We start from the raw sequence: 26,064 nt of genomic DNA, 5'->3' as shown, positions 1-26,064 counted from the left end.
TTTGAGTGCATTGTCTTGGACCTTTAACCCCCTTTTCTTTTGTTGATTTAAAATTCAGAAGAATAAATTAAGATTTAAAAATGAACATTTATTTAATTTTTTGTTGTGTACATGTGTGTACCTGCGTGCCAAGGCATGCTCTTAGAAGTTAGAGGACAACTTGAGAGGGTTAGCTTTCTCCTTCTGCCATGCGAGTTCTGAAGACTGAACCTAGGTCACTAGGCTTTACCCAGAGCCAGTTCGCTGGCAATAAAGTGATTTACTTCTGGCCTTTCAGAGAGAATAGGAAGGCAGTTTTTATTAGTTTGGATATTTAGGTGTCTCCTTTTCCCAACAATTTATTCTCTGGAAGGTATTCTGACTGGCTGCTTTGATCTTCCCCAGGACTTGTTTTGCTGATGACATCTGTGCCCAGTTCAAAATGTCAATTTATCGTGCTTATCCTAGTCTCTCTGCTGCCCCAGATTTTCATGACTACATTGGTTATATCTTTTGACAGTTGTTAGGATTTCTATTTTGAGTCTAGGTTGAGGAGGAGGGGCAGAGTGGGGGGTATCTTAGTATCCCAGTCTCAGTATCTTGGAATCTTCCTGGTAGGAATGCAGTGAGGAAGAGGATGGCTACAGCAGTGAGGAGGCAGAGAACGAGGAAGATGAGGATGATACTGAGGAGGCTGAAGAGGATGATGAAGAGGAGGAGGAAGAAGAGATGATGGTACCTGGAATGGAAGGCAAAGAAGAGGTGTGTGGAGGCTGGAACTGTTGATTTTGGAAAGAACAAGAAACAAGTATAAATCTCCTGATTTGATTTTAAGAAGTATATCCCCTTGCTATTTTAGTCTTGTTTTTGTTTGTTTGTTTGTTTGTTTGTTTTTGTTTTTCAAGATAGTGTTTCTATGAAACTTTGGAGCCTGCCCTGAAACTCACTCTGTAGACCAGGCTGGCCTCGAACTCCCAGAGATTCACCTGCCTCTGCCTTCTGAGTGCTGGGATTAAAGACTTGCACTACCACCCCTGGCAATATTTTAGTCTTTAATTTAGGAGTATTAATTCTACAATGGGAACTACAAGGGAAATCTGGATAGAATTGCCTTTAAGATGGCAAGGAAACATGCTGTCTCTGGACAGCTCTTTAGTATAGATGATTGGTGAGGAGTGCTCGTGCCTAGACACTCCTACAAGGCTCCCTCTCTTCCTCTTAAGCCTGGTTCTGACAGCGGCACAACAGCAGTGGTGGCTCTGATACGGGGGAAGCAGTTGATTGTGGCCAATGCAGGAGACTCTCGCTGTGTGGTGTCGGAAGCTGGCAAAGCTTTAGATATGTCTTATGACCATAAACCGGAAGATGAAGTGGAGCTGGCACGCATCAAGAATGCTGGTGGCAAGGTCACGATGGATGGGCGTGTCAATGGAGGCCTCAACCTCTCCAGGGCCATTGGTAAGGACTAAGAAGCTATAAGGAAATCTTGGGATCTCGCCCTCTGTCCCAGATTACCTAACATTCTAAGCCCTGTGCCGTTCAGAATAATCGAAAACATCTTTGTGAAATAGTGAAGTTATAGTTCTCACTGTCCTGGATGTTTAAAAAAAAAAAAAAAGGCAGATGAGGTCTTTGTTCTGATAGCAGGTCTGAAACTAGAAAAGCTAGAACTTAGTTCTTTATTCCACTAAGTCATGGACCTGCCTCTAATATATGTCTGGGAAGCGTTCAAACTGCTGGCCATTCTTACCTTTCAGGAGACCATTTCTACAAGAGGAACAAAAACTTGCCACCTGAGGAACAGATGATTTCTGCCCTTCCTGACATCAAGGTGCTGACTCTCACTGATGACCATGAATTCATGGTCATTGCTTGCGATGGCATCTGGTGAGCACTGGTGAATACCCTTAAATGCCCTTCTGCAACCTTACTTTAAGGCTTGGAGCTACAGTAGGGGGCAGTAGCTTCAAGGTCAGCTTCTCAGCGAATTAAAGTCACAGAAGCCTAAGGCAGAGCTGAGGAACATTTTTTTTCAGGTGTTGACATTGGCCTGCATCAGTACTGCTGCCTACATGACTCTTTGCTCTGCCTTGGTGGGACTAAGAATTCTGTCTGTCATTTTTTGACCCCAGGAATGTGATGAGCAGCCAGGAGGTTGTAGACTTTATTCAATCAAAGATCAGCCAACGTGATGAAAATGGGGAACTTCGGTTATTGTCCTCCATTGTGGAAGAGGTGAGTCTGAAGTTAGAGGAGGATACTACACAGCCACAACTTTTTTTTTTAAAGATTTTATTTATTATTATGTATATAGTATTCTGCCTGCAGGCCAGAAGAGGGCACCAGATCTTATTACAGATGGTTGTGAGCCACCATATGGTTGCTGGGAATTGAACTCAGGACCTCTGGGAGAGCAGCCAGTGCTCTTAACTGCTGAGCCACCTCTCCAGCCCCACAGCCACAACTTTTTTCTCTCTGAGCTGAGACTTAAGGCTGGGAGTGGTATTAATCACCACAGACACTAGAAGACCTTGATTAAAAAGTTGCATCTTTTGTCGAGTCCCTGATGTAACCTTAGGGATCAAAAGTTCACAAGTGTCAGTTTCATAATACCTGCTGCCCATTCCTTCCCTTCTGTAACCCTGTGTCAGCAAGGCCAGGCCTTCCTGTGGTGCTCTAGGTTCCCAGGAAAGGGTTCAAACCTTGTGCTAAACTGCCTCAACCTTTTTGTAGCTGCTGGATCAGTGCCTGGCACCAGACACTTCTGGGGACGGTACAGGGTGTGACAACATGACATGCATCATCATTTGCTTCAAGCCCCGAAATACAGCAGAGCTCCAGCCAGAGTGTGGCAAGAGAAAACTCGGGGAGGCGCTCTCCGCTGAGGGAGCTGAAGAGAATGGCAACAGTGACAAGAAGAAGGCCAAGCGGGACTAGCAGTTGTCCTGACCCTGCCCACCAGGACTGTTCTCTGAGCCCTTGGACCCAAGACTGAGTTTTGTCTTTTTCTTTTAGCCTTAGCAGTGGTTATGAGGTGTGCAGGGGGAGCTGGGTGGCTTTCCTCAGCCCATTCCAAAGAGGGCTCTCCCTCCACGCGGCAGCCTGGGAGCCTCTGCTGTCCTCTTCAGCCTCATCTTTACTCGGGCTCATCGACGGTCGGTTCTGTGCCTGTGCTCTGTTGTGTTGGAGGGAAGGACTAGTAGTTCTGATTTTTACTCTGTGAACACTTTATTTAAGGACATTCTTTTTTATTGGCGGCTCTGTGACCCCTAGCCGCTTGCACCCGCTCTCTGTTGTACACTTTCGAGCAACACTTTTTCAGACTAAAGGCCAAACAAAACCTAATCGTGCCCACAGTGTCCTTTTTTACTCTCCTACCTTGGCCCCAAACTGGGTCACACGGGGGAGCGCATGGGGAGCTCTTGGTGTGTGCCTGCGAGTCAATCCTGCGCGCGTTTGGCAGGGGGGCAGTGAGCGGGAAGCAGGAGCTAAGCCTGCCTGTTGGAGGCCGCCCGGGCGCCTCTCACTCTCAGGTGCAACTTCCTAGTTCGTACGCAGAGGGGGCTGGGCACCTTCTGCCTGGCTGGCTGGTCGGTTTACTCCTGCAGCCTCCAATTGGTCGGCTAGCAGAGCATCACAATCACTTCCCGGTCACGCTGCGTCCTCGTTCCTGTTGTGCATCCCACGAACTACGCGTCCCGTGCGGCTGTGCGGCGGCGGAAGCGGAAGCGGGTACGGAGGTACCAGCTGGTCTCCGGAGGGGGATAGGGGGCTCCATGAATGGAAGCGGCGGCGGCGGCGGGAGCGACCTGAGCTTGGCTCCGGGGCCAGGGCCGGGGGCTGCCCAGGGCCCGCACTGGTGTATGGGGGCGGCTCCTGGACCCTGAAAGCGAGGGTCGGCGACTGGGCCGAACTGGGAGGGGCGGGGCTGGGCGGCCTCGGGCCGGAGGCGCGTCGGGCTGGAGCCGGTCACGATGCCCCGGAGGAAGCAAAGCCACCCGCAGCCCGTGAAATGCGAGGGGGTCAAAGGTCAGGGGTCAGGGGCCTTAAGCGGGGAGGAACAGTGGTGGGGTCAGTAGAGTGGGCTCAGGTCTGGGTGGAGGGGGACTCTTGAGGTTTTGGGGGCGGATGATCTGGGCTCACATCTACCTCCAAAGTATTAAGGGAACCTGAGAGGGTCAGAGGAAGTGCAGTTTACAATGGCTGGCTCCCTGGTTCGGATTATGGGCACGGCTTGGGAGGGAGAGTCCACAAACTCCGTCCTCTCTTTAGTGGATACTGAAGATTCCTTCGACGAAGGACCTGGGGCCCTGGTGTTGGAGAGTGATTTGCTACTAGGCCAAGATCTGGAGTTTGAGGAGGAAGAGGAAGAGGAGGAAGGTGACGGCCACAACGACCAGCTCATGGGTTTTGAGAGAGACTCCGAAGGTGTGTTTAGGGGTCGTGGTTAAGGATTAGTGGCTATTAGTGGTGACTCAAGTCTTTTAGAAGTCAGCGTCAGTGACCAAGACACCACTTCCTGCTACAGTGTAGGACTGGCTTGGTTTCCCACTTGATTACTTGGTTTGCTTAAGGGTCCCTCAGCAACATCATTTTGCTGGGGTGAAGTTCTGGGTCCGGGCTGAGTGTCATGAATACAAAGATGAGTGACCATGGTCAGAGTTAGTGCTCTTTTAATAACCTTGCCCCTCGCCCCATTCCTTGTATGTACTCCTCAGGAGATGCCTGAAGGGACTTCTGTAAATAAGCTAGTCTTTGACCTGTAGCGGCAGATCCTTTGTACTGAAAGGTTGCCGTTTCCACTCTTTCTCTTTTCTTCCCCAAGTATTTTTAAGACGGGGAGTGAACGAACCCCCATATAAAAGAATCTACTAGCCAGGCAGCAGTGGCATACGCCTTTAATCCCAGCACTCGGGAGGCAGAAGCAGGCGAATCTCTTGAGTTCGAGGCCAACCTGGGCTACAAGAGCAAGTTCCAGGACAGGCTCCAAAGCTACAGAGAAACCCTGTCTAGAAAAACAATGTAATTTGCATTACATTGTTTCCACTTGCTCCAAATTGTACCGCCTTGAGATGGGTTTCATTTTATTGTCAGCTGGTGCTTACTAAAAGGATCTCAGGGACTTTTGTATTTTTACTTTATCTCAAGAATTAATGCTGTTTTACATCAGCCTGTACCCCTTCTTCAAGTCCTTGATCTTTTCCATTTAGCAGAAACGGTGTGTGGGGGTCAACCTTATTGTCAGTAATTAGGCTCAAAGAGGTAGATAGATGGAGTGTTCTGAGGTCTCTATAGGGAAACAGATTCCTGGGAGAGATCTAAAAGGTTTTGTTTTTATAAAATGAAGGGTGGGGCTGCTAAGTTCGGCCTTAAGGGGGAAACGACAATTTGGAACTTAGACTTCCAAACCATGTGTTTTTTTTTTCCCCTCCCCCTTATTTCTGTCTCACCAGGAGACTCTCAGGGAGCCAGACCTGGACTTCCCTATGGGCTGAGTGACGACGAGTCTGGGGGCGGCCGGGCACTAAGTGCGGAGAGTGAAGTTGAGGAACCAGCCAGGGGTCCAGGGGAGGCCAGGGGTGAGAGGCCAGGCCCAGCCTGCCAGCTGTGTGGGGGGCCGACAGGTGAGGGGCCGTGTTGTGGGGCAGGAGGGCCGGGTGGGGGGCCCCCGCTGCCCCCACGGCTTCTGTACTCATGCCGCCTCTGCGCCTTCGTGTCCCACTACTCGAGCCACCTGAAGCGGCACATGCAGACACACAGCGGAGAGAAGCCGTTCCGCTGTGGCCGCTGCCCTTACGCCTCAGCCCAGCTCGTCAACCTGACACGACATACCCGCACCCATACTGGCGAGAAGCCCTACCGGTGTCCCCACTGCCCCTTTGCCTGCAGCAGCCTGGGCAACCTGAGGCGGCATCAGCGCACCCACTCGGGGCCTCCCACTCCTCCCTGCCCGACCTGTGGCTTCCGATGCTGTGCTCCACGACCAACCCGGCCTCCCAGTCCCACAGAGCAGGAGGGGACAATGCCCCGGCGATCTGAAGGTAAGCAGACCAGCAGAGATCCTGGGGCGTGGGACGTGGGTGGGTAGTAAGATGGATACTTGGAGTCATAGCCCATGTCTCATTGTTCCCACAGATGCTCTGCTCCTTCCAGACTTGAGCCTCCATGTGCCACCAGGTGGTACCAGCTACCTGCCAGACTGTGGGCAGCTACGGGGTGAAGGGGAGGGTTTATGTGGAACTGGATCAGAACCACTGCCAGAGCTGCTGTTCCCTTGGACTTGCCGGGGTTGTGGACAAGAACTGGAGGAGGGTGAGGGCAGCAGGTTGGGAACTGCCATGTGTGGGCGTTGCATGCGAGGAGAGGCTGGAGGGGGTGCCAGTGGGGGACCCCAGGGCCCCAGTGACAAAGGCTTCGCCTGTAGTCTCTGCCCCTTTGCCACTCACTATCCCAACCACCTGGCTCGGCACATGAAGACTCACAGTGGTGAGAAACCCTTCCGCTGTGCCCGCTGTCCCTATGCCTCTGCTCATCTGGATAACCTGAAACGGCACCAGCGTGTCCACACAGGAGAGAAGCCCTACAAATGCCCCCTCTGTCCGTATGCCTGTGGAAACCTGGCCAACCTCAAGCGTCATGGTCGCATCCACTCTGGTGACAAACCTTTTCGGTGTAGCCTCTGCAACTACAGCTGCAACCAGAGTATGAACCTCAAACGTCATATGCTGCGCCATACGGGCGAGAAGCCCTTCCGCTGTGCCACCTGCGCCTACACCACAGGCCACTGGGACAACTACAAGCGCCATCAGAAAGTGCATGGCCATGGTGGGGCAGGAGGACCTGGTCTCTCTGCCCCTGAGGGCTGGGCCCCACCTCATAGCCCACCCTCTGTTATGAGCACTCGGGGGCCGGCAGCCCTGGGTGCTACTGGTAGCAGGGCTCTCCATACAGACTCACCTTGAACTAGGTTCTTTTACTTGGGGTCCTAGGAATTAGCCCTGACTCTCCTGCATTTTATACAAATGGACTAGAAACCACCTTCCCCTCCCTCCCCCGCTGGCCAGGGGCTCCACACAGACTAACCTAGGCGCTATATGGACTAGCCTCAATCAAATGGGCAGGGGGCCATATGGACCAGGGGGCCTGGTCTTGGCTCATGTACTTAATTTAATGAGCTCAATGATTAGGACCTTGGATTCACTGTCACTGTTCCCAGGGGCCATGGATGAATTGGTTGGGGACTGCCCAGCCTCTCACCTGTTTTAACTTATTTCAGTGCTTTATAATAAAGGAAACACTAACAAAGCCATGTCTATGCTGAATTGGCAATGGCACACAGGCCTTACCCTTAGTGAGGGAACCAGAGGTAGGCAGCAGTCAGGCTGAGTTTAATGATGGGGAGTTGGTCAGACCATTCACAGACCTCTGCCCACCCTTTTGCCCATGGCCTGGCCCTAAAAAGCCAGAGACAGCCCATGGGGAACACTAGCTCCTCCCCAAGGCAAGCAGTCCTGGTCCCTTGGACTTTGTGCAAAATACTAAATGCTAATTTGGCATAAAGAGCCAGCTCTGAAAAAGAGTGATCTTTTGTGTAGCCAGCCCAGGAAAAGGAAGGTAGGTTAGGAGGCCCCTGGCCAAAAGGAAAAAAAAAAAAAAAAGTAGGAAGGGAGTAGGAAAAGACTCCCCTAACTTGGGAGCATAGGCACAGGGCAAGTTTGTGTAAATTTCCTCTGGGGTAGAGGGCAGACATCCAGGCAGCTGAGATTACAGATCCTCATCTCCAATGCCCTCGAAGGCGAAATTGCCATGGACGGCACTGGCACTGGCATCTGTGCTGGGACTGCCAATTCCCCGCAAGCTCACGGCACTCAGCTTACTCTGTAACAGAGGTGGGAGGAGGGTCAGAGGGCAGCAACCTGTGTGCCAGCCCCTTGCAGTCAACCTCACCAACCCAGTAACTCACTGAGAGTTTGACCATGGATTCCCGGCTGGCGTCTGGTGACTCCTGGGAAGAGGAGGCAGATCAGTTAGGTTTAGGAACAGGGATGGGAAGGCAGGGCTAGGAGCCAAGGCACTGATGGACATTAACTTACGAGCAATGGTGGAGACTTCACTGCTTGCTGGCTGTCTGAACGTTTCAGGGTACCCCCCACTCGCCGACGCAGCATCTAAGGACAGAAACCTCCTCAGAGCCCAGCCTCTTCCCCTTCCTCCCAAGAGAAACCTCATTCCCAGAACACAACAGGAGAGCATGGCCACATAACTGCTTGGCCTCTGGTGCCATTTACCTTCCTGATACTGCCCCCGGACTTCTTCACCATCAGCTCGTCCACCATGGACTGCAAGCAGATGCTCATCATAATAGCCTGAGGGGAAGAAGCTCAGCCTGATTAGAGATACTATCCCTAGCCAGATCTCCTAACAAGGGCTCCCATTCACGTGGAGTCCTGGAAGTCTAGACTTAGGGACCTATGGGCTCACACCTGTGGGCTGGTGATGGTGACCCACTGTAGCCGGTCCTTGCTCATGAGGTATTCGAAAGCCAGTTCCAGACGCACCTCACCCCGACCCCGGCTAGGACTGCTCGTGCTTCCACTGGGGAGTGGCACCTAAAAGAGGAATAGGACTCGGGCTGATTTCATTGTGGTCAAGTTGTGGACCTCTGCAGCCTGGGATCCCAAGGCTTGGCAGGTCCCATCTCAGAAGGCCTTCCCTCTCATCCCAAGTCACAGAAGAAAGTCAGGTGTGCTAATCCTAAGCCTTGAAAAGCTGAGGCAGGAGGATCATGAGTTCAAGCATAACTGGCCTACATAGTTCCAGGTCAGTAATGGGGACATGACTAGAAGTTGTCTCAAAAACAGAAACAAAACTCGACTTACAGAGGAGGTGACCCGCCAGCATCGCATGCGGGTAACCCGGAAAGAGCCTTCACGGAGTTGCTGGCCAGGCAGTCGCAGCTGGAGACTGAGCTCACTGTTGCCTGCGCTGACCACCACAGGGCAGTCCTTCTCTGGAAAGTCAGCCACACAGGCATCAAAGCGCAGGTAGCCATAGTGCCGCAGGGTTTGGGCCAGTCGTAAGAACTGAAAGATGGTCACCAAGTGTGCTTAGTCACGAGGGGGTAGCGCAGACTTGGCTGTTCAGGGGAGACAGGGCAAAAAGCTCACCTCCTTCTTGGAGACTTTGTCTTGCAGAGATTTGAGCTGCCGGTGCTGCTCTTTGGTGACTAGGATCCACCCATGCTCAATATCGGACACCGTCTACATACAGCGGAGACAATGAATGAGGCTGGGGCTTCAGTGCAGTAATCAAAATGAGTTGAGAAGCACCTGCGTGAGACCCTGATTTTATCAGTTCAGAGAAGCGGAGTGTGCCAGGAGCTCTGATCATGTTCTATGAACTTCCCCGTGAACAGGGACCAGAGACATGGAAGGAGTTTTCTTGGGAAAATGGAATACCATAGTCATTTCAGGGCAAGGGTTCTGATGTAGCTCTAAGCTCACCTGAGCATAAAGCAGGTTCAGGCCAACCCGATTCTCCATGACATCGTCATCATAGGCAGAGTCCCAGTAACTGTGAAGCCAAGGGGTGGAAAGGAGTAAGGGGGGGCTACGCTGGGGTAAGGGGGTAAGGCAAAGGCAGGATGGAAATGGGAAAACAGAAGTAATTGCAACTATGGGCTAATTCATTGCAGTACACTGGAAGGAGGGTGGGAGGTGTGGGTAAAACAGCCAGCATTGCTCCCTTGGCCAGATGAAGCCCCCTCAGCATGTGGCCAGCAATCCAACCCAGGCCTGGGCCCTGACCTCTTTCTTAGCACAATCTTGTACTCGTGACTCCGAAGACTGGTGACAGATACATAAGGCAGCTCAAACTCCTGCAGCTTCCGTACAACTGTGGATTAAAAAAGAAAAGTGTGGTCAGACTAAAGAGGAAGGGAAACCAAAGGAAGTGCTTGGAGGAAATGTTCCCTTCAGACAAGAGGCAGACGGAACTCACTGCCAGAAGCAGTGCTCAAGCGGTAAGGGCCAGAGACACTCACAAGAAAAGGCTCCATCCTCTTTTTCTCGAACAAGGAAGAGACTAAAATACCCAATCAAGTCATCCGGAAGATCCAGCTTTGCAGCTACAGCCTGGGAACAGGAAGTACAGCTTATCCAACCGGCTAGTTCCAGTGCAGGACTTGGTGCTCAGTGGGCAGAGGGGCTGCACTAAACGTGCATCTCACCTCCAGGACATCTTCAGTCTGGTCAGACGTTAACACATTGACCAGAACTTTCTGTCCATTGCTGAGCAGCACTTCCAAGGAAACCTCCTCTGTGGGGACTTGCTGTGTCTCCTGTATGGACAGACAAGGATGGGAGGCACTACCTTATTAGTGTAGGCCTAGGGTCCTGTTTAGATGCACCCTAACTTCCTAACCCTGCTGGTGTGGTTCTTAAACTCAGACTGGACTTCTGAATTTCAGTGGTGCAACAGAAGCTTTGTTCCATAAAAAAAAAAAAAACCCTTCTTTTAAATGCCAGATAATAACCTTGTAATTAAAATGACATGGTCCCCCATCAGGTCTTTCTCTTAAATAGGGGTTACCTGTTGGGCCCGACGTAGAAAACTATTAAAGGTCTCACTGCTCCCAAGCAATGGGTCTTGCCGAACTGTGGGGTCAAGAGAATGATATCATAGTGACTCAGGACTCACTCTTGGCTTCCCCAAGTCCTCTTCTTCGTAAGTACCCCAACCCCATTTCCTGGGCTGATGGTGGCCTGCCATATCCCCCAGCTGGCCTCACCTCACACACAGTTTGTATAAATTCTTCACCTGCCCTACCCTTGGCTGCCATCTAGTTGAGTCCAGTCTACAGAACTAGGGAAATAACAATGACGTTAACCTAAAGCATATCCGATACAAAGTTCTCCCCACCCATCTAAATTACTCCTAAAACTAGTGTTACAGCCAGGCGGTGGTGGCACACGCCTGTAATTCCAGCACTTGGGAAACAGAGGCAGGCAGATGTCTGAGTTTGAGGACAGCCAAAGCTACACGGAGAAACCGTGTCTTTAAAAAACAGCTAGTGTTCTACTAGTAATTCCGGGTTGCTTTACTAGTCTGGAGTTTCAAATCCGTGAGGGCACTTTACTAATTAGGGAACACCACAAAGGAGGCTTTCTAACTATGACAGAGCCACCTGACTTACTCTCTTCCCAGGGTCCTCGAGCTCATCCATCCACTCACCAGCTTGCATGTATTTCTCTAACTGCTCTCGCCTCTGTTCTACCTCTGCAGGCGTCAGAGAGAAAAGCTTCTTTGGGGGAAACGCAGGAAGCACATTGGCCCCATACTCCTTCCGGAGCTATGTGGAGAGAGAGAAAGAGAAAATTCTTCACGTAAGCGGATAAGTGGCAATTGAGACTCGCCAAGTCCTGAGTTCCCCTCTCCAAGTGGTCATCTGAGGAAAGATGACTTTGGAAGAGTCAGGATCTCATGGATCCTGGGTATAAATTCTTAGATATATTAATATGTATGAGCACCTCCACACTGTAGGGTGGGTTTTCATGGTCCAGGAGCCCCTTCGATGTCTCTAACTGAACCCTCACAGGAAGCAGACAACATTTACAGGGAACATCCATGCGCACAAATAATAAAGTCACAGTATACTCACACAGTGTATGGAAGGGACTTTGCTAATTGTCTAGTTTTCATTTGGAGAAATTAGGTAACTTGCTCAGGACTGACAACTAGCTGTCAGTAGAACGAGGGCTGTCTACGGAGTACCGTGAGGAATGGAAACATTGTATCACAGATACAAGACTATCCGAACAGTTACACATGAAAGAAGCCTAGAACGAGCGAAGGAATCAGTGAACGGTTTGCAGTAAGGAGGGAAACGAATTTCAAAGTTCTAGTTGGAGTGACAGAAGGAACGTGCTTGGGCTAATTGGCTTCGTTTTGGCTTTTTTTTTTTTCATGCAGGGGCAAAGGATGAAAAAGCAGTTCAGAAAAAAAGGAAGGCGGGCGTGATTATAGGGAGGAGCAGGTACTGTGGGACAACTTGCTTAGGGAGGTCCCCGGAATGTCATGCTAACAAGACACACCTTCCACTGTGGCAGGGGTTAAAGGTGAATGCAGTGAAAGGGGATTAATGTCCATGAGTATGGAAGGGCTTGAAGCTGCATCTAGATAGGGGCTCTCCTCCCACCTGCTCGTGCAGCCCCAGGAGCTGGCTGTAGCGCACCCGACAGTGCAGGACTCCATTCACGTGAATGTTATAGGCCTGAGGACACAAAAGCAGGCAAATAGCTCAGGGTCGAAGTCCGAATCACCTCTTGCCCCCAGAAGCCTGGCCGTCTGCGCAACGTGCCGAAACTTCCCAGGACGTGGCCTGCCCCCCCACCCCCACCCCGGGGGGGGGGCAGGTTCCAAGCAGTAGGCCCAGTGCAGGGGAAATTCGGGCGCTTGTGCGGCAGTCTCCCTCCGGAGATGACAGTAATGCCCACCACCAGTCGCGGCCTGGCCGGGGAAAGGAATCGCCCAAAGAACCTATTGGAGCTTGGGGTGACTTCTGTACGAAGCTGAGACGTGAGATGGCTTCCAGGGAGGTTCGAAGGCTGGAGGCCGCTCCGAGGGCTCCGGCCCGTTATCCCCGCCCCGGCCCAGCTCTAGCAGCTCCTCACCACGTAGGCGGAGCCGCCGCTGTCCCCGCTGCGGGACTCGGTTTCAGGAATGGAAAAGTGCATGTTCCCTAAGGCAGAGCTCCGGACTACCAGGGCCGTAGCGGCTCTGTTCGCTCGCCTCCACCACTCAGCGCGTCTCCGCAGCCCAGCTCGCCATTTTGGGGGGCCTGAACTCCGAGGTGGGAAGGCTGTAGGACGTAGGCTCTGCGAGCAGCAACCTCGGCATGCTGGGAGCTGTAGTCGAGGGCCAAAGACTATCCTAATTGGTAGCCCAAAGTCCTATGGTCCTCACCACGACCCGTAGTCCGGGGCGGGACCCAGTGCACGCCGGAAGTTGTAGTCCTCTGGGGATTAACTCCGCCGGAGGCGGCAGAGTAGCCTGTAACCCAGGTGGCGCTGTAGTTTGAGTGACCTCGGCGGGAGGAGCCTAGGACCGACAGTCATGGCTGCAGTGGCGGTGGCCGTTCGCGAAGGTAAGTGAAAGGCTGGCTGCACCAACTGGTACAGGGGCAGATAAGCGTCGGGTCGCTGGTGCGGAGCCCCGAGCGCCTTTGGGCCTTGCCTCCCAGTTTCTGCGCATCCCCGGACTGGTTTATATGATCTAGGGCGCAGCTCGGTGCTGCTTGCCGGCTGTTCCCAGAACGGTGACTGACCCTTTTCCTCCCCCGCCCGTCCTTTGATCCTGCCGCGCAGTGCGTCCCCACGCGGAACCCGGAGCGCCTGGCGCCGGGCCCCCGAGCTGTGGTCATGCCAACCCAGCAGCCTACTGCGCCGACAAGTCTCCCCAAGCCCTCCCGGAGCCTCTCTGGCTCACTCTGTGCCCTGTTTTCTGATGCAGAGTCCAGATCCGAGATGAAAACAGAACTTTCTCCTCGACCAGGGGTAAGTGAGGGAGACCTCCCAAGTCGTCTGTCAAGCGCTGCATAGAAAGCTGTGTCACCTTTCAGCCCCGTCTCCCGTCCCTTTTCAGTTCATTTCTCAGTAGAACCAGATTTTTACAGTTTAACAGTATGTAACTATGGCTCTGAAGAAGTTTCTCTCCGTATGAGATGTAGACTTGTAACAGAAGTAAGAAAGGATTAGGGACTTAACCTTGTGGGAATCTAGTACGCATCCAGTAGTGTTGATACACTTTTGGCCTGGGGAAGAGCAGTTACTGTGTCTGTGTCTCAGGCAGCGGGGCGGGAGATGACCCAAGAAGAGAAGCTTCAGCTTCGGAAAGAAAAGAAACAGCAGAAGAAGAAGCGGAAGGAGGAAAGGGGGGCAGACCAAGACGCTGGCTCTACCGTATCTGCAGCTCAGCGGCAAGGTGCGGCGACTCTTTAAAGACCTGGGGTAGGACGCTGGTTGAGGGATTTGGTGGGGAAGACAGAACAAAGTTGATCTGAGCAAGTACAGAAGAGATTATGTAGGAGGCAGAGACAAATGAGGCCAGCCTAGTCTACACAGTGAATTCCAGGCCAGCCAGTGATATATAAAGTGACAAAAAAAAAAAAAAAAAAAAGGGGGGGGGGGGGGGGGGGGGGGGGGGGAGAGGGATGGGGAGAACATTGGTTGGGACAGAGACCATCCTTAGGCTTGGACTTCTTCCTGTCTTTAGTAGACCCAACCAGAGAACTCCCAGGACCCGGGAGTCAATCGGGAGGCACTGCTGGGGAGAAAGTTCCAGCTGGCCGGAGTAAGGCCGAACTTCGTGCTGAAAGGAGAGCCAAGCAGGAGGCAGAGCGGGCCCTGAAACAGGCAAGGAAAGGGGAACAAGAAGGGCCCCCTCCTCAGGCCTGCCCCAGTACAGCTGGAGAAGCCTCCGCAGGTATCTTCTTTTCTTGTTAAAACTCCAATTTCTCCAACTTCTTGTGCCAGCATGGACTCCCGTTCTTACCTTAGGAGACAGAGTTTGAACTTTTTCTGTTGACTCTTCCTGCTCCATCTTCCCAACTTGTTAATTTCCTGCTGTCCCACATGCACTGAAAACACATGTCAAGGCCAGGCAGTGGTGGCTCACACCTTTAACTACAGCACTTGGGATCCGGGGCAGGCGGATCTCAGTTCAAGCCCAGCCTGGTCTACAGAGTGAGTTCCAGGACAGTCAGGACTGTTACACAGAGAAACCCCGTCTCAAAAAACCAAACATAAAATAAAACAAAAACAGAAAAACCATCCCATTAACTTCCAGGTGTGAAGCGCCTCCCGGAGCCCACCCAGGTCGACAACCCCTCACCTCCGAGGAGGCTTACCAGAAAGCCAGAGCGACAGCAGGTAGGGAGTGCCGAAGTGCCCTAGCAAAGTAAAGGGCTGGCAACACCCTGAGCAGTGGGGTCAAAGAAGTGAGTTTACTTTCTTTCCAGCTCTGTCCCGGAAGTTTTGAACTCTGAATTATTGATCACATTCCTTTGGTTTTGTCAAGGTTCCTACACGAAAGGATTATGGATCCAAAGTCAGTCTCTTCTCCCACCTACCCCAGTACAGCAGACAAAACTCCTTGACCCAGTACATGAGGTAGGATCTTAGGGAAATTGTTCTAAGTCTAGGGGGTTGAGGAACCCAGTGTCGCTGGAAATTAGAGATGTCATGGGGGGGGTACCACTCAGGGTGAATCTATAGGAATCGGGGAGTCTGTACTAGTGAAGAGGGTTCCTTCTCATCAGGGGCATGGGGCAAGAGGCACTCAAGTTCCCTTAAAAAGTATGTGACACCACCATCCCATCAGCGTCCCATCCTCTGTGATCCACCCAGCCATGGTGCGACTTGGTCTGCAGTACTCCCAGGGCCTTGTCAGTGGCTCCAATGCCCGGTGCATCGCACTCCTCCACGCCTTGCAGCAGGTATGTCCTGTTCTCTGTCTCTACCTGACTCTGCAGGACTACCCAGCATGTTTCCCCAGTCATCTCTGGGGCAGAGAAGTAACAACTCACATGCTGAGCACTTTCCTAATGAAGCTTGCCTCTGCCCCGTTTCAGAGACCTTCGTTAGGGGGCATTTTGCTGATCTGAGTGTGTATTCTTTAGGTGATTCAGGATTACACAACACCTCCCAGTGAGGAACTCTCCAGGGATCTTGTAAATAAACTAAAACCCTACATCAGGTGAGCACAGCCGTGCAGGGCCTTTATTTATGCCCATCACTATTTTAATCCTGCTGTTCTCTTTAAGTCCTAACCAGTTGCACAAACTTGAGGTATTGTTGTTGCAGCTTCCTGGCCCAGTGCCGCCCCCTGTCGGCAAGCATGTGCAACGCCATCAAGTTCCTTAACAAGGAAATCACTGGCATGAGCAGCTCCAAGCGGGAAGAGGAGGTGATGAAGGGTTCTGGGAACAGGAAAGGCATGTGCCTGTGGTTAGGATAAACAGCACATTCCAAACTCTCAAAAGACATGTGTTGGCATGCCACATGACCCTAGTCACTGCCTAGGGAAGTGACTTGCGCTCTTGGCATATTGGGGCCCAGTTCAGGCCCATTGTTATGTATTTATTCAAGCATATGGCATGATTTTTGCTTTGAGATAGTCTATGTAGTCTCAATTGTGTCCTGGATCTTGCTATATAGACCAAGTTGGCTCAGACTCAGGGATCCTCCTGCTTCCTGAGCACTGGGATCAAAGTTGTGTGCCACCATGCTCTCTTGACACTTAGGCCAAGTCAGAACTTAGAGAAGCCATCGATCGGTATATGCAAGAGAAGATCGTGCTTGCAGCTCAGGCAATTTCACGATTTGCTTCTAAGAAGATCAGTAATGGGGACGTGATCCTGGTATATGGATGGTATGGTCAACACCTGACCGAGAAAACTGGGGAGGGGAACAGTCAGAGAAATGCCTGCCCCTTGCCTTTGCAAATAGGCTGGCCACCAGTTAGTCACACTTTTCTCCTCCATATCTAGCTCCTCTCTAGTGTCACGGATTCTTCAGGAAGCATGGGTTGAGGGTAAGCAGTTTCGAGTGGTGGTGGTGGACAGCCGGCCCCGACTTGAGGGAAGGCACATGCTCCGTTCTCTTGTCCGTGCTGGGGTCCCAACTTCCTACCTGCTGATTCCTGCAGCCTCCTATGTGCTCCCAGAGGTGAGGGTTCTCATAAAAAAGGAACTTTGAGGATGAAGGGAAAGGGTGTAGTAATACAGGCATAATCTTTTATTCTTTTTTTTTTTTTACATTTATTTATTACTCATTGTGAAGGAGAAGGGGAGTGAAGGATGTGAGGGGTGGGGGTTGACAAAGGCAGAATGCTCTGGCTCCATGTGGAGTCAGAGAACACCTTTTGGAAGAGTCAGTTTTCTTTCCACCATTTACCTCCTGAGGATAGAACTCAGATGGTCAGGGTCGGCAATGACTTCACCCATTGAGCCATCTCATGGCCCTTGCCTTTTTATTATTATGGCCTTGTTATATTATTATTATAATTATTGTTTTCTTGAGACAGGGTTTCTCATGTAACCTATTTATTTATTTTGGAGACAGGGTCTCATTATGTAGTCCTGGCTGGCCTGGACTCAGAGCTCTGCTTGCCTTTGCCTCCTAAGTACTGGGATTGAAGGTATAAACCACCAAACCCAACATCTTTTATCCTTAATAGAAAAAAGCAACTAGCTGCCCTATATAACCTGGTAATCTCAGCACTTGGGAGTCAGAGGCAGGTAGATCTGAGTTCAAGACCAGCCTCGTCTACAGAGTTCCAGAACAGCCAGGACTATACAGAGAAACCCTGCCTTGAAAAACCAAAAAAAAGTAGGGGAGAGGGGGCTGGAGAGATGGCCCAGAGGTTAAGAGTACTGGCTATGCTTCCAGAGATCCTGAGTTCAGTTCCCAGCAACCACATCGTGGCTCACAACCATCTATAATGAGATCTGGTGTCCTCCTCTGGTGTGCAGGCAAAACACTGCATAAATAATAGATAGATAGATAGATAGATAGATAGATAGATAGATAGATAGATAGATAGACAGACAGATGATTGATTGATAGATGATAGATGATAGATAGATGATAAATAGATAAAAGAAAAATTCAACTGCTCCATGCAACAGCACAGTCTAGTTATTAGAAGAAATCCTATTAATGTAGTAGCCACTAAAAGGAACAGGGCAGTCTCCCTGTTCTGGGATGATACAAGATGACAGGGTGTTCTCTAAGAGCAGCCAACATGGTTTGTTGCTTAGTGCTGCTGTTCTGCACAGTAGCAGGGGACCTTGTTATATACTGATAGAACATGACATTTTTTTCTTCCCTTTCCTCATTGTCTAAAACAAACAGGTTTCCAAGGTGCTATTGGGAGCTCATGCACTCCTGGCCAATGGATCTGTGATGTCTCGGGTAGGGACAGCACAGTTGGCCCTCGTAGCTCGAGCACATAATGTTCCAGTACTGGTCTGCTGTGAAACATACAAGTTCTGTGAACGTGTGCAGACTGATGCCTTTGTCTCTAACGAGCTAGGTGAGTAGAGTAGAACTGAGGTTTTCAGGGACCGGAAAAGCCTTGAGGGGGAGGGGAAGTTAAACCGTGCCACTTCTCTTCATGGTAGATGACCCCGATGATCTGCAGTGTAAGCGGGGAGAACAGGTGGTCTTGGCGAACTGGCAGAACCATCCATCGCTCCGGTTATTGAATCTGGTCTATGACGTGACTCCCCCTGAGCTCGTGGATCTGGTGATCACAGAACTGGGCATGATCCCTTGTAGCTCTGTGCCTGTTGTCCTTCGAGTCAAGAGCAGTGACCAGTGAAAGGGAGCAAGGGCCAATAAAAACTTACCCGATCGCCATAACTCTACTGCCTTTGTATTTCTTTGAGCATCTCTACCTCTGGGGTCAGGAACCCACACCCTGCAACTCCTCATCACCCACTGTGAAGCTCTGTGGAAACCCTTCTCGGGTGGTGAGCTCCAGGCCGGTGCTGGGAGCATGATGGTTTGTGTAGGCATCAAATGTATTCACAGGCCAGGCATGATGGCACAGGCAGTTTTCCTTAATCCCAGATGGGGTGGCCAGTCTCTGTAAAACCAAAGGCTAGCCTGGTCTACATCGTGAGTTCCAAGCTAGCTAGTGTCACAAAAGGAAACCTTGTTTCAAAAACAACTACTAGGGCTGCAGAAGTGGCTCACTGACTAATTTCCAAAGGACCTGTGTTCAACTCAGCATCCACAGTGGCTCTCGTCTATCTGTACCTCCAGTTCCAGAACATCCAGCACCCTCTTCTGACCTCAGGTATGCGTATGATGCCCATACACAGACAATGGGAACACACATAAAATAACAGCTGGACATGGTAGCACACGTCTTTAATCCCAGCATTCATGAGGCAAATGCAAGAAGAGCTTGAGGTCAGCAAAATTCCAGGACTACGTAAAGAAACTAAACCTCAAAAATAAAAACCTAAATATATTTATTTTTTAAAAAGATTTATTTATTTATTTTGTATACAGCATTCTGCCTCCATGTATGCCCACACGCCAGAAGAGGGCACCAGATCTCATTACAGATGGTTGTGAGCTACCATGTGGTTGCTGGGAATTGAACTCAGGACCTCAGGAAGAGCAGCCAGTACTCTTAACCTCTGAGCCATCTCTCCAGCCCCTTAAATAATATTTTTTTTAAATATTTATTTATTTATTTATTTAGTATACAATATTCTGTCTGCGTGTATGCCTGCAGGCCAGAAGAGGGCACCAGACCCCATTACAGATGGTTGTGAGCCACCATGTGGTTGCTGGGAATTGAACTCAGGACCTTTGGAAGAGCAGGCAATACTCTTAACCTCTGAGCCATATCTCCAGCCCTTAAATAATATTTTTTTAAAGATTTTATTTATTATGTATACAGTGTTCTGTCTACATATATGCCAGCAGGTCAGAAGACGGCACCAGATTTCATTACAGATGGTTGTGAGCCACCATGTGGTTGCTGGGAATTGAACTCAGGATCTCTGGAAGAACAGTCAGTGCTCTTACCCTCTAAGCCATCTCTCCAGCCCCCCTTAAATAATTTTTAAAAAACTTTTTTAAACAAATAAATTATTTGTGCCAGGCAATGGTGACACACACTTTTAATCCCAGCACTTGGGAGGCAGAGGTTAGGTGGATCTCAGTGAGTTCGAGGACAGCCAGGACTGTTACAAAGAAACTCTGTCTCGAAAAACCAGAACCAAAAATAAAATAAAAACAAAAAAAATTTTAAAAGGCCGGTTTTGATGGCTAACACTGGTAGGATTTGCTGAAGGAGGTGAAGGCAGGAGGATCACAAGTTCAAGGCCAGCCTGAGCTACACATTTACCCAGAATTGGAGAGGCAGGGGAAGGCTAACCTCTGTGAATCCAAAGCCAGCCTGGTCTACAGAGTGAGTTCCAGGACAGCCAGAGCTACACAGAGAAAGCCTGTATCTAAACACATCTTTCTGACTCTTAAAGGTGAGGAAAAGGAGTCACAGAGAGGTTAGGTTACTCAGCCAAGACCACTCAGCTGAGGCACAAAGAACTCACTTAACACAGTTGTTCATGTGGTCACAAGCAGTCTGAATCCAAATCTATAAGTTTTTTTTGTTTTGTTTTGGTCAGGGTTTTATGAAGCCTAGGGCTGTGGACAAGGACAACCTTATGCCTGAAGTGACACACCTTAAATCCCATCAATCAGGTAGCAGAGACAGATTTCTGAATCTGGGACCAGTCTGGGCTACATAGTTAGACCCTAGCTATAAAATTATTTTAAAATAAAGTTATAAATCATTGTTTGCTTCCTGATACAAAGCAATATGAAGTACCTTGACCCATTTAGGGGTTGCTACCATAAGGCAGATATGAAATTACCGGGCCTAAAGAAATGACTTAAGTGACACCACTTAACTTTCTGAGACATTGTTGGTTGGCTCTGATACCAGGAAAGTGGCTCATAACTATCTACGTCCAGTTTCAGGGAATCTGATGTCCTTAGAACTCCACAGGCACCTGCACATGTGGGCAAATAAACTCACATAGGCATAAGCACATACACATAAAAATAATTTTTAAAAAGATTGTGGTTTTTTTGTTGTTGTTTTTTGTTTTTGTTTTTTCTGGGGGGGGCTCACCATCCAGCTCTCAAATAAATCCACACGGAATCTTATTATTACTTATAAATGCCCAGCCTTAGCTTGGCTTGTTTCTAGTCAGTTTTTCTTAAATTATCCCATCTACCTTTTGTCCCTGGCCTTTTATCTTTCTCTATTTAATTTTCCTCCTTATTCTTTGTCTGGCTACGTAGCTGGGTGGCTGGCCCTAGCATCCTTGTTATGCCCATATTATGAGCCCCTAAGAGACCACCAGGAGTCCAAGTTTGTCTGCAAAAGCAAAGAGCCTTTACTGCAAGCTCGAGCTTGGACTCTCCAGCTGTCCCTTCTGACACAGCGACTGGATCAGAAAGCCCTGAGCTCAGCCATGGCAGGGTTTTTAAGGAGTAAAGAATGGGGGGACAGGGGAATTCTGGATTCAAATGGGGGTTGAACTTCTGATTGGGCAGGAGTGAGGTAACAGAAATTTTGTCAAACAGGGATTGGTACTGGTTTTGTTGCAAGGAAATTGGCAATCTATATATAGATTATGTAAATTATCTTTAATGTTCTAGAGCATTTAGTACTTGTTTGTCTCCATTCTGATTGGTCTCCCACAGGGTACAATTTGTGGCTTTTCCTGGTTATTGTAAGGGTGAGGTCTAGTCCCAGTATTGTTAGTTTGCAGCCTATCGTGGCTGCACTAATGTTAAGTTAGATCTCTTCACTCTTCTTCTAGTTTTCTTGCTCCTTTATGGAATGGAATCCTCATTCCAGATTTCTCTTCCTGTTTTATTCTGATTGCCAGCTCTGCCAATCCTTTCTCCTGCCTTGCTATTGGCCATTCAGCTCTTTATTAGACCAATCAGGTGTTTTAGTCAGGTAAAATAACACAGCTTCACAAATACAATATAAAAGAATGTAATGCATCTTTGCATCATTAAAATAAATGTTCCACAGCATAAGCAATTGTAACACATCTGAAAATATTCCATAACAAAAGGTGTTGGCTTAAATCACGCCTTCCAAGGGCTGGGAATTGTGGGCTGAGTCACAATGCCTGGTTCCGCTTTCATGGCCCTCGGGTTAAAGGACAGTGTAGGAAGGCAGAGGAGCTATCTTCACTGTGAACTCAAGGCAACACAAATGAGCCCCTTGAACGATGTGACTGGCTCTACCTAGCATAGTTGTCTTCAATGGGGACACATAATGTAGTCCTTGGAAAATCCTTTCTCAGTAAAAGAACCAGGAGGCAGATCAGCAGAGGAAATAGCTTCCTGTGAAAAAACAGTTCTTGCCGGTGGTGGTGGCGGCTGCCGGTGGTGGTGGCGGCTGCGGCGACGCCTTTAATCCCAGCACTTGGGAGGCAGAGGCAGGCGGATCTCTGTGAGTTCGAGGCCAGCCTGGTCTACAAGAGCTAGTTCCAGGAAAGCTACAGAGAAACCCTGTCTTAAAAAAGAAAAAAAAGAAAAAACACGAACAAAGAAAGAAAGAAAAAACAGGACTAGCCCGTTGCAGAGTAAAGTTCGGTGATGTTCACAGATAAAGCTACAAAGGTAGACTGAGGCTTTAGTGAGAGCCAAGAGATCCTGAGCCTTGGAATAGAAATCATCTGTAAAGGTGTATTTTTTTTGTTTGTTTTTTAGGACAGCGGTCCTGCTGGAATTCATTATGTAGACTAGGTTGGCCTCAAACTCACAGAAATGCACCTTCTTCTGTCTCCCAGAGCACTGGGACTAACAGGGTGTGCTGCCACCACCACCCAGGTTTTTTATTTCTACATAGAACAAAGGGAGAGTAAACTGTGTGAGAATACTTATCATTAGATGTAACAATTATCAAAACTTGCCATTTTTTGTTTCCTTTGACACTTGGTTTCACAACAGTGAACTGGATAGCTGGTGCTGGCCTTGAACTCAAGCTCCTCCCACTGCCATTTCCTGAGGGCTGAAATATGCCACACTTTAGTTTTTATTATATTGAACTGTGGAGGGGTACACAGGGATGGCAGTCAGATGACAACTTCATCTCCCCAGTCCTTATTTTATTCCCTTGCTGAAGTTATTGTAGAGAAAATTCCAGACATTGATCATTTTCATTATTGCAGACTTCAGCGTGTTTCCTAAAAATCCTCTTCATGCCAGGCAGTAGTGGTGCAAGCCTTTAATGCCAGCACTCAGGAGGCAGAGGCGGGCCTATGAGTTCAAGGCCAGCCTGGTCTACAGAGCAAGTTCCAGGACAGGCTCCAAAGCCACAGAGAAACCCTGTCTCAAAAAACCAAAAATAAATAAATGTAAATAAATAAATACAGTTCACACATACTAAATAATGCTTCCTTAGGATTATCTAATCCAAAATCAAATGTTCATGTTGACTCAAAATTGGCTTTTTAAAATGTTTTTATTTTAAAAATATTTTAATATTTATTATATATACTGTGTTATGCCTGCAGGCCAGAAGGGGACATCAGATCTCATTACAGATGGTTGTGAGCCACCATGTGGTTGCTGGGAATTAAACTCAGGACCTCCAGAAGAACAGTCAGTGCTCTTAACCGCTGAGCTATCTCTCCAGACCTCAAAATTGGCTTTTTACAGTAGGTCACTCTGAATCAGAGCCCGAACAAATCCATATACCTTATTATTATATTTCAAAAAGCAAGGCTGGGATGTGGCTCAGTAGGAGAGCATCTCACCTGTCTAGTCCGTAGATCTTAGGGTTCCGGCTTTTGCACTCAACAGAAACATTTCTTTCCGAGTGACCTCTTTTCTTTTAAAGTGGTATCACTTACATTGTTTCTCTTAAGCCTTATGATTTTCTAGTCATCTTTTTGGCAGTGATACCTAAATGGATAGAAGTATTTCATATTGCTTTGTATCTACAAGCAAACAATGATTTGTGACTTTATTTTTAGTGATAAATGTGGCCTGACATTTTAAGGTTCCCCTGAACCTTTTATTTAGTGGTTTTATCCAAATGCTAATGAATAGTAATTTCACCAGAATATAAAAGTGTCTTTTTTTCTAACTCTCACACATTCCGTATTTAGCAATGACAATCATTTTAAAGAGTGTGGAGACATGTGCCTGTATTCCAGCCCAGGGAAGGCTGAGGTAGCAGAATCACGAATTTGTGGACAGAACCGGCTGTTATTTAGCAAGAGAGCCTACTCAAAAAGAAATGGGTGGGGAGTAAGACCCTCACATCAGTTTGTTTTTCTAAACTCTAAATCGTACTGGAAAGGCAGGATAAACACTTAATTGGTCCCTGTGTTTTCTGTTTTTTTTCCCCCAGACAGGATCTTGTCATGTAACCCAGGCTACCCTTAAACCTATCTTGGCCATCTCAGGGGTAAGCCTACAGGCTTTGGACTACGAGTGGAATCTTTACTTTTAGGTCAGTATAATCTGGTGGGCTTTTTGAATGTACCACTCAGTCACCAAATTTAAGCAAATCAACAAGGTCAACCTCATGCTCAGAAAGGTAACTATTAAGAAATTGGAGACGGGAGGGGGGGGGCTGGAGAGATGGCTTAGTGGTTAAGAGCATTGCCTGCTCTTCCAAAGGTCCTGAGTTCAATTCCCAGCAACCACATGGTGGCTCACAACCATCTGTAATGATATCTGGTGCCCTCTTCTGGCCTGCAAACATACACACAGACAGAATAGTGTATACATAATAAATAAATAAATATTAAAAAAAAAAAAAAAAGAAATTGGAGACGTAGCTGGGCGGTAGTGGCGCACACCTTTACTCCCAGCACTTGGGAGGCAGGTAGATCTGTTAGTTCAAGGCCAGCTTGGACTACTGAGTAAGTTCCAAGACACCGAAGGCTACAAAGGCTACCTTTGTCCCAAAACCAAAACGAAACAAAACTTTTAAAAAAGCACCAAACCCAAACAAAACCAATCAACCAACCAAACAAAAAAGACATTAGACCAAGACACAGAACACTCAACAAAATACTTTTCAATGAAAACTACAAATGTGCCTACCTAAACCTTGAGCCAGCAACTCAGCTTTGAGGCATTCAGCCTAGCCACAGAGTAGCATGTCTGAAGTAACTTAGACATGAATTATAGCAACAATGCAACACCATCAAAAGACCAGAGACCACACAAATACTCAGCAGTATCAGTAAATAACAAAATAGTTAACTACACAGTTACCCACTCACTAACTAACTACATATAGTTACACGCCAAACAGGCACGTGGAATAAGGAGTATACACAGTTAAAAGTAGCCAGATAGGGGCTCTTAGTGGTTAAGGGTGCTTGCTGTTCTTCAAGGGAACCAGAATTTGATTTCCAGCACCCATATTAGATGGTTCATAGCTACCTGTTAATTCCAGCACCAGGGACCTAACATACCCTTCTGGCCTCCAAAGGCATCCACATGTGTGCATACACTAGCTATTCCACATAAATAAGAAAGCATCGGTCCGTTTTGTTGAGACAAACTGGGTATGGAGGTTTGTGCTTATACTGAGAGCACTTAGGAGGCTGAAGCAGGTCCGTGGTTAGCTCCAGGGCACTTAGGGTAAAGGAATGAGATTGAGAAAGAATGGAATCTGAGCATAAACACAATCTACAAAGAGAAAGGGGTTAACTGCCCTTGGGTTAGTGAAGTTTGAAAATAATCTTGATGCCCTTTGTGTCTTGAACTCTGAGCTACAAAGTATTTTTTTTTTCAAAAATAAAGCCATTAATTTTGTGACAAAGTGAAAGGGAAATTAATCAGAGGCAGGAAAATTTTTGTTTTGTTGTTTGGGTTTTTCTTTCGAGACAAGGGGTTCTCTGCACATCCCTGGCTGTAGACCAAGCTGGCCTTGGTCTCCCTCCCAGTTCAGGGATTATAGCCACGCACCACCACCAAGCCAGAGGTAGGAGTTTAAGAGATTGTGTTCATTACAGAAGTAAATCTGTAACTCCCTACACAATGTTGAGGAGCCAGTATCTGAAAGAGGGGAGAAGACGTCTATTCAAAATGCTGCCTCTGGGCATAAGGGGACAGGAGAGAACTGGGTGTCCCCTTTCTTTCCTCCCATAGGTTTTGGCTAACTCCATACTTTGGTTTTAAGTGTCAGGGTTAACCAAGTAGGGCCTTAAGTCCTGGACTCAAGAGATCTTCCTGCTTCAGCTTTGAGTACCTAAGCACTACAAGGGGGAGCAAGCATACCCCAGTTTCCCCTTATTTATTTTTCATTGTTTTCTGAGACAAGGCTGCTTCCAACTTCTTGGTCCAGCATGACCTTGAACTGCTGATCTTTGGCCTCCACCTCCCCCAGTGAGGGGATTATAGGTGTGGACCATTATACCCGACTTCTACACTTCTCTTAAATGTTTAATCAAGGGAATTAATGGACAAGAGTATTTGGAAAAGGAAAGACTGGCTTATTCCACCCCTTCCT

General features: G+C 48.6%; 4 protein-coding genes across 13 annotated transcripts in view; 3 read left to right on the top strand and 1 right to left on the bottom strand.

Annotated features, from left to right (window-relative positions):
- Ppm1g (protein phosphatase, Mg2+/Mn2+ dependent 1G) overlaps positions 1-3,324 on the top strand; it is a 29,138-nt gene extending 25,814 nt beyond the window's left edge. The window contains exons 6-10 of the mRNA XM_050128528.1: positions 598-741; positions 1,203-1,437; positions 1,737-1,866; positions 2,112-2,214; positions 2,713-3,324. Coding sequence (XP_049984485.1) covers positions 598-741; positions 1,203-1,437; positions 1,737-1,866; positions 2,112-2,214; positions 2,713-2,916 — 816 coding nt within the window. The 3' untranslated portion in view covers positions 2,917-3,324. The remainder of the gene's footprint in view (positions 1-597; positions 742-1,202; positions 1,438-1,736; positions 1,867-2,111; positions 2,215-2,712) is intronic.
- A 366-nt stretch (positions 3,325-3,690) lies between these two features.
- On the top strand, positions 3,691-7,285 carry Znf513 (zinc finger protein 513). 4 transcript variants are annotated; one of them, XM_050128527.1, is made up of 4 exons: positions 3,691-3,711; positions 4,252-4,407; positions 5,433-6,020; positions 6,115-7,285. In XM_050128527.1, exons 2-4 carry the CDS (start codon positions 4,383-4,385, stop codon positions 6,939-6,941), a joined length of 1,440 nt encoding a protein of 479 aa, XP_049984484.1. In that variant the 5' UTR covers positions 3,691-3,711; positions 4,252-4,382; the 3' UTR covers positions 6,942-7,285. The 4 variants fall into 4 exon arrangements, with proteins under 4 accessions (XP_049984484.1, XP_049984482.1, XP_049984483.1 ...); XM_050128525.1 differs by lacking the exon at positions 3,691-3,711 and adding an exon at positions 3,726-4,008; XM_050128526.1 differs by lacking the exon at positions 3,691-3,711 and adding an exon at positions 4,020-4,050.
- A 61-nt stretch (positions 7,286-7,346) lies between these two features.
- Positions 7,347-14,766, bottom strand: Snx17 (sorting nexin 17). Of its 4 annotated transcripts, none has more exons than XM_050128535.1 (15): positions 14,530-14,766; positions 12,176-12,250; positions 11,212-11,329; positions 10,570-10,634; positions 10,208-10,318; positions 10,022-10,112; positions 9,786-9,873; positions 9,483-9,552; positions 9,147-9,239; positions 8,859-9,062; positions 8,463-8,588; positions 8,268-8,345; positions 8,073-8,147; positions 7,943-7,984; positions 7,347-7,857 (listed from the first exon to the last, which is right to left on the bottom strand). In XM_050128535.1, the coding sequence occupies exons 1-15, from the start codon at positions 14,575-14,577 to the stop codon at positions 7,744-7,746; spliced, it is 1,398 nt and encodes a 465-aa protein (XP_049984492.1). In that variant the 5' UTR covers positions 14,578-14,766; the 3' UTR covers positions 7,347-7,743. The 4 variants fall into 4 exon arrangements, with proteins under 4 accessions (XP_049984492.1, XP_049984491.1, XP_049984493.1 ...); XM_050128534.1 differs by lacking the exon at positions 14,530-14,766 and adding an exon at positions 12,651-12,855; XM_050128536.1 differs by lacking the exon at positions 14,530-14,766 and adding an exon at positions 12,517-12,599.
- On the top strand, positions 12,968-18,401 carry Eif2b4 (eukaryotic translation initiation factor 2B subunit delta). Of its 4 annotated transcripts, none has more exons than XM_050128532.1 (13): positions 12,968-13,123; positions 13,489-13,532; positions 13,824-13,959; positions 14,254-14,460; positions 14,824-14,906; positions 15,055-15,146; positions 15,358-15,472; positions 15,656-15,732; positions 15,840-15,942; positions 16,280-16,407; positions 16,526-16,703; positions 17,892-18,072; positions 18,161-18,401. In XM_050128532.1, exons 1-13 carry the CDS (start codon positions 13,093-13,095, stop codon positions 18,358-18,360), a joined length of 1,575 nt encoding a protein of 524 aa, XP_049984489.1. In that variant the 5' UTR covers positions 12,968-13,092; the 3' UTR covers positions 18,361-18,401. The 4 variants fall into 4 exon arrangements, with proteins under 4 accessions (XP_049984489.1, XP_049984488.1, XP_049984487.1 ...); XM_050128531.1 differs by having other exon boundaries at positions 14,251-14,460; XM_050128530.1 differs by lacking the exon at positions 12,968-13,123 and having other exon boundaries at positions 13,177-13,532.
- The last annotated feature ends 7,663 nt before the right edge of the window (positions 18,402-26,064 follow it).

The sequence above is a fragment of the Alexandromys fortis genome, unplaced genomic scaffold (assembly GCF_014885135.2).
Source record: "Alexandromys fortis isolate MF-2015 unplaced genomic scaffold, M_Fortis_MF-2015_v1.1 scaffold_304, whole genome shotgun sequence".
NCBI lineage: Eukaryota > Metazoa > Chordata > Mammalia > Rodentia > Cricetidae > Alexandromys > Alexandromys fortis.
The sequence above is the reverse complement of the archived record's forward strand: the minus strand, read 5'-3'. Positions and strand labels throughout refer to the sequence as shown.

Excerpts from the sequence above, each read along its gene's own strand:
- Znf513 (XM_050128523.1), top strand. The coding sequence starts at position 4,179 with ATGGCTGGCTCCCTGGTTCGGATTATGGGCACGGCTTGGGAGGGAGAG. Across the intron at positions 4,408-5,432 it reads TTTTGAGAGAGACTCCGAAG|GAGACTCTCAGGGAGCCAGA; the intron begins GTGTGTTTAGGG and ends CTGTCTCACCAG. Across the intron at positions 6,021-6,114 it reads AATGCCCCGGCGATCTGAAG|ATGCTCTGCTCCTTCCAGAC; the intron begins GTAAGCAGACCA and ends TTGTTCCCACAG.
- Snx17 (XM_050128534.1), bottom strand. The coding sequence starts at position 12,713 with ATGCACTTTTCCATTCCTGAAACCGAGTCCCGCAGCGGGGACAGCGGC. Across the intron at positions 9,553-9,785 it reads AAGATTGTGCTAAGAAAGAG|TTACTGGGACTCTGCCTATG; the intron begins GTCAGGGCCCAG and ends TTGGCTTCACAG. Across the intron at positions 7,858-7,942 it reads AATCCATGGTCAAACTCTCA|AGTAAGCTGAGTGCCGTGAG; the intron begins GTGAGTTACTGG and ends CCTCTGTTACAG.
- Eif2b4 (XM_050128529.1), top strand. The coding sequence starts at position 13,398 with ATGCCAACCCAGCAGCCTACTGCGCCGACAAGTCTCCCCAAGCCCTCC. Across the intron at positions 14,907-15,054 it reads GAAAGCCAGAGCGACAGCAG|GTTCCTACACGAAAGGATTA; the intron begins GTAGGGAGTGCC and ends GGTTTTGTCAAG. Across the intron at positions 15,943-16,279 it reads GCTCCAAGCGGGAAGAGGAG|GCCAAGTCAGAACTTAGAGA; the intron begins GTGATGAAGGGT and ends CTTGACACTTAG.